The sequence below is a fragment of the Musa acuminata genome, chromosome BXJ2-8, assembly GCF_036884655.1.
Source record: "Musa acuminata AAA Group cultivar baxijiao chromosome BXJ2-8, Cavendish_Baxijiao_AAA, whole genome shotgun sequence".
In the NCBI taxonomy this organism is placed as follows: Eukaryota; Viridiplantae; Streptophyta; class Magnoliopsida; order Zingiberales; family Musaceae; genus Musa; species Musa acuminata.
In genome coordinates, this window is record NC_088345.1 from 43,110,746 (window position 1) to 43,117,493 (window position 6,748).

Sequence of the window (6,748 nt, forward strand, 5' to 3'; positions counted from 1 at the left end):
ATTGGTACATTTTAAGCTCCATGTATATTGCTCACACTTATATTATTCAACCTTCTCTTGTACATCATTATTTGACAGCAACAAAAATTTTCACATTTTGTGTAACATTATCAAGGCAAAAATCGTCAATTCAATAGTCAAATTTTTATGGCAACAATCGTCTATTTTGTCATGTCCACTTGACTGACTCACTTATATTGTTGAAAATAGCATTAGAGGAATAAAATAATTGTCTGAAATAATCTTATATAGCAACTACGTTGATTCTTAGTCACAACTGGGAACAATTTTGTCGCTTAAATTAAATAAAGTCGATGCTTATATCACCTTCTTAGAATTTATTAGTAAATCAACCAATTATAATATATTAAACACATGGACGACCGTCCATTTATATGTTTGTCCTGTGACTAAGGTAGACCAACTAATCAATGCTAGTATTCAGGAGATAATATTTTTTATGTTTATGTATATTTATGTAATATAGCATATTTATATGTTTGTCCTTACAAAACCCAAAAAACTTGTATGCATGTTCTTGTAATAATTTTCATTTGTTGTTAGCTAGCTAAGGTAAGGTAAAGTAAGGTAAGGTAGACCAACCAATCAATGCTAGATAAGGTAAACCATGATTATTGGTGATTAATTTAAATTTTTTTCATGGATATTAAATGAAAAAATACATAATATGTTATGTTAAAAGGTAGAAAAGAAGACAACAATATGCATACATACAAAAGTAAATGTATACGCGTGTGTTCAAAGTTGGTAAATTTTCTATTTATCCTTCTCAACTTAAGTTTACATGTATCTTTGCAAATTCCAAAAATTTGCATTCATACCTTTGCAGTTAACCACTCTTAAATACTTGTCATTTGATCATTAAAATAGTTATACTAATAATATTTAGAGTGTCATAATTTTTTTTTACATAAAATAAGTGACGAAAATAAGATTTGAACTCAAGATCTTACTATATATTTTTTTATTAGCTAAATTAACTGACACCCTGAAAATATATCGGATGAGATTTCAAATCTTAACTTTTGATAAGTGGATTTGAAATATTATCACTAAATTAATATTTTAGATATTAGTCTGAGAGATGTATAATCACTAAAAAAGTTTCTTAAAAAAGATAAGCTCTAATAATTTTTTTCCCTACCTAACCAAGTTAATGTCAAAGACTTTAGTCCGAGATATATATTTTTTTCATTCGTAAAGAAGTTTCTTTCCAAGAAAATCTTAAACTTTGTCAAAAATTTTAGTCCAAGAAGTTAATGTCTGAATCAAAATGTGTTCCCTCGAACTGTTCTACCGACTTCTTTCTCTATCTATAAAATGCCCATGAGCTCCTCATCCCTCTCTACCCCATCCTCCATTAGCCTCTTCACTTCCCTGCAAGAAGCTTCTCCATGGCCTCATCTCCATTCTCTCCTCTTCTCCTCCTTCCCCTCGTCATCTTGGCCACTGTTGCCATTGGAAGCAGCAGTGATGAACCCAAAGAGAAGATAACCCACCTCCACTTCTACTTTTACGACTACTACGGTGGCCCGAACGCGACCACCGTCACCGTCGTCAGCCCTCCCGGCAACTCCTCCTTCGGGAGCATCGGTGTGGGTGACAACATTCTGAGGGAAGGGCCCGAGTCGAGCTCCAGGCTCATCGGGAGGGCGCAGGAGCTCGCGGTGCAGGCGGGCCAGGAGAGCACGGCCTATCTCTCGGCGTTAAACTTCGTGTTCACCGCCGGAGAGTACAACGGGAGCGGCTTCTCCATCTTCGGCAGGGCGGTGTTGACGGAGACGATGGAGCGGGGCATCGTCGGGGGCACCGGCATGTTCCGAATGGCGCGGGGCTACACCCTCAGCAAGCTCATCAGGTCAACTGGAACTACCGAACTCGAGCTTGTGATGGAGTACGATGCTTACATCTATCACTACTGATGAGCTGCCTCGGCGGTCCGTTCTTGTGTGATTTAGTACTTTTGTGCGTCGTAATAAGACATTCTTACCGTCTCTGTCAAGACATCCTCGTGGTTGTTCCACGATTGATAAGTTTAAGGTTCGTGTCCAAGTAAGAGCTTCTTATACTCGTACTGTGAGTTCTATATCTGTGATTCATACCAAGGAATTAATAAGGAACGTTTGGTTCGTTTCGAGTAATAAGCACATTTGATCGAGTAGGTTAAGTGGGATATGGTGGGGAGACATGGGGAAAGGAGGCAAACCAAGGTTGCATAAAGGATCACAAGCCCATGCACTAAGCCATATTGAGATGGTGCTTATATCCACATGTTTGATTCACTTTTAGCGCAAATGATGGCGATCATAGCTGGACGATATTTTAATCCACTACTGAGCTGCGCTTCATGTTATCTTCTTTATCTTCGTAGCTGGGAAGAGTAGGACATTCCGTTTGCTTAATCTAAACGTCAGTGGCCGTGCGAACATCTCTCTCAATGAAGAAAACAATCCGAAACATTGTTGATACGTGGAAGCTGTAGCAGAAATCTGAGATCTATCCATAAAGTCAACTTGAACTTTTTAAACCTCTTTGTATTTCCTGCAATTAATTAATACTTAGTTTATAGAGTTGGAAGAAAGAAAAAGTTAAAAATGTTGCCCGAACCAAGAACAACAACAAAAGCATCGAGCAGCGTAGTCTTCAAGGCGACTACCGCTTCCGACTTGGGTGAGCTGTTCAATGGGTTTGCAAAACCATGCAATCATAGTTGTCGTGATCGGTACGTGTAATGGTAATTAATCATACTATGACTACGGCGGCTCAGATTAATTATCTCAAGACGTTAAACTTACATCATCTGATTCTAAAATTCTATACAACCATCCTCACATTTCAATGAGTCGTGCACAAACAAATTTCTGTAATTAATAATCATTACATATATAATTACCAAATCCATCATCGAATCAGTCTCTTGCTCGATACCATACGATCCTCAAACAAATCTATATTTTTTTAGCATGAATATCCAGTAGAAAAAGAATTAAGTTCAAAGAAAATACAAGTAGGGCATCAACATAAAGAATGCATAGATGTATATGACCTGTATAGCACAAGTATACTCACAATAATTAATGTAAAATTATCTGCATTAGTCATATGTTGATGTCACAAAAAAATCAATCATATATAACACCTACTTATTCAAATATTTACTCTATTCTAAATTAATAATATTTTAATAAAAACACATCATATAACAATAACAAGAATTATATCACATGTCACACTTTCATTTTTTTTTTCCTTTTCTTTCATATTCCTTTCACGTCACATGTTATATTATGAACACAATACTTTCTTATTCATAAATAAGATAAAAATAAAAATAATTATGAGACTCAAGTACGTTAACCCGACGGAACTAGCCTCACCCTATAAACTACATCCTTGATGGACTTAAATGTCATTTTCCAGTCATGGGTTTATCAATACATTTCTCGTAAGATGATATAACATGTCATTATTTTTCACATAGTATTGCTGAAACTCAATTCACTTTAGCAAAAATATTTTTTCTAGTTCTCTTACTAAAGCTACTATCGAGCAAAACATACTATCTCATAGCCTTCGCCTTTGTAGATTTAAACATTATCTCTTCATCGGTTTGAAGGTTTACCATCTTGGAATCTACAAATGAGATATAAACCTATAGTAAAAAAATTATCAACAAACTTACTTGACATTAAAAGTATATAACAAATATACAATGCTCAATCACACGTCTCATATCAACACTATACTATTATACATGTTTAAGAAAAATTAATTCATAATTCATAATTTTTTATACATAAGATAAAGTATAATAATTAATTATTGGACTGTACTGAATCTCACACCTAGTCATTCAAGTATTAAGCTCAAATCAAATAACATAGGATGCAGATGTTTTATTCTACCGGATAAGTTTATATTCCTTCAATAGCAATGATGATAAACTCATATAATACTCTCAATAACAAATAAAATGGTGCCCTTTAACTGACCTTTTATCCTCATTTAATTGGTTTAAAACTATCTTAAATTGGTCTAACTAACCTATGAGTTGAATTAAGCCTTAACCCAACCAATCCTTCACTAATTTAATTTTAAATATTTAATCAAACTAATTAAACCATTACATCCTAACTATTAATATTAGATTAACAAGATAAAATTATATTTAAAAATAAAATATTTTTAATTAACTTGTATATAAAATCTAAAAGAAATCAAGAAATACTTTAACAACTAGCATCATACAAGATATATAAAATTTTTAAGAAAATTAAATATAGCATAAATGATATAAAATAACTACAATATAATTTAGATCTAAATCTAAATGTAGAAAATTTTAAATAATTAAAAAACTTTTATTTTTAAGAAACACAAAGTAATCTACCTCACTCTTTTGTTCCTCTCGCTTTTAGGCTCCAAGAGGAATCTCATACTTTAAATAAGAGAAAGATGAGTCCTCCCCAAAGATAATAATTGTTTTTATTTATTTATTTTTAGTTTTTTATTTACTAACTAAAATGGCATCACCAACTTGGAATATTAAATATTCCCTTATAAAGTTTATTAGCAAGAAATAAAATCAAGAAATGAGCGCTTAATTAAGAGAGTTGATTATAGCTTTGAAAATCAAAAATAATAAAAATAAAATAATTAAGCTAAGCAAAAACTCCTATAAGTCAACTCTAAAATATATATAAGTAAATACAAATCTAAAAAGTCAATAAGATCCATTCAATTAATGTATGTCAAATATCCGATAGAGTACTCTCCCAATAACGAATGGAGAGAAATCTATATTGCACTCTCAACGATAGATAAAGTGGCATATCTTACCTATCAAAGTCGGGACATATTCCTCCCATAACGGATAGAGGAATCATTCAACTATCATATCTAATGGCTTATTAACTCTCCAAGAGAATCACTTGACATACCTCAACAGGAAAACATAATCATCTCATACAAGTCATATTCATCTTAGAATAAAAATATTATATTAAAATATTTTTAAATTATCCTTCAAACATCATCAATACAAAAGAACATAATGCTCACAATTGACTTTAATCTTAGCTTAATCGATTTAATTGACATGAATCAAACTTGATTTAGTTAGATACTACTGAATTAACATTTAATTCTTATTTAATTGATTTAGAGTCATCCAAAACTAGTCTAATTTAGATTTAAGTTAAGACAAATCAACTTAAACCAATTAAATCAGTTTGAAAGCATCCTTCATCTTAACTAGTCAACCAATCTAGTTCGGTGAACATTTGGGTCCAAATCAAGAAAAAAAAGATAATTTGGCTAGGTTGGGCCAATGGTCTCTATAATGATCATGTGCAATGCATATATCTATCCAAACATAATCTATAAATGTCACATAGGCTGACTCATATCCGGCCAACAAGCTAGGTCAAGCATGGTCTTGTTAGGTTCAAGAGTGGTACTAAGTGGGCGGGGGGGGGGGGGGGTGAATTAGTGCAGCGAAAAATTTTCGCGATTTCAAAAGACTTATGTTTCGATTAAAACTGATTCGGACAAAAATAGTTTCAATTCAATTCGTTTTAGAGAAATTATGAACTTAAAAACTTTTATAAAGGTACAAGAGAGAATTAAGGAGATTTATAGTAATGTAAATTACTCAAATAAAAAGTAAACCAGGATTCAGAGTAGTTTGGTCAATGTGACCTACTTCCACTTTCGGATTCCACCTTCGACGAGGTCTCCGGCGTCCACTAAAGATCTTCCTTCAATAGGTGAAGACCAACCACCTCTTTTACAGTACTTTCTCCTTTTAACGGGTTTAGGAGAGAACCCTTACAAGTCTCACACCTCTTTTGATTGATCTCAAAATTTAGAAAGGGAGGAGGAGGACTCTAGCACTTGTTTACAACACTTTTAAATCCCAACAACTTAAGATTATCTCAATACTTTCGTGCCCTTTTATGTAGAAAAGGGTGGGGTTTTTGTAGGCCCTAATGACTTTAAAATTGAAGCAAAAAAGTATCACATCCTCGGAATCCGAGGTACTAACGGTACCACCGCTGTTTCTGAGCGGTACTACCATCGTTGATATGTCAATGGGCAGTACCACCGTCGAACAGGGGCAATACCACCACTGGCAGCACTGTCGTTGGTGGTACCACTGCCCAGTCTGGTCGGTACCACCGCCCAGAAAACTAGGGGTACTGCCTTCCAAGCAGTGCCACTGTCGACTATGTTTTCAAGGGCTGAATTGGGTGCTCAATTCGGCTCAATTCAGCTCTGTTAAGAGCCCAATTGGCCTATAATTAAGTTAGTGGGATTACCTCCTAATCCTAACTTAATTTATGCTATAACTATGATAATTAAGACACAATTTATGGTCTTCTTGTTTCGGTGCGTCAATTGCTCTTCCGGCGAGCTTCCGACGTACTTCCAGCGAACATTCGACGAACTTTCGGTAATGTTCTAACGTACTCTCAGCAAGCTCCTGGACTTTATGACAATTTTCTTGGCGAGTTTCGACGAGCTTTTTTGGCAAGCTCCTGGACTTCTCGATTAGTTCCCGCAGAACTTCCAACGAATGTCCGCGTCGAACTCTTGAACTCCCAATGAGATCTTGATCTTGACTCCAGCACAATACCTGCTTTATGTCTTACTGCTATCGTAGTTAATCCTACATACTTTTCTCAACATATAGATTAGATTATACAAATTACAATTGACTTTATCA

The 6,748-nt window shown here is 34.4% G+C and overlaps 1 protein-coding gene across 1 annotated transcript; it reads left to right on the forward strand.

The window, feature by feature from the left end:
• Positions 1-1,363: 1,363 nt before the first annotated feature.
• On the forward strand, positions 1,364-2,165 carry LOC135618225 (dirigent protein 11-like). Its single transcript, XM_065119094.1, has one exon. The coding sequence runs from the start codon at positions 1,416-1,418 to the stop codon at positions 1,941-1,943; it is 528 nt and encodes a 175-aa protein (XP_064975166.1). The 5' UTR covers positions 1,364-1,415; the 3' UTR covers positions 1,944-2,165.
• The last annotated feature ends 4,583 nt before the right edge of the window (positions 2,166-6,748 follow it).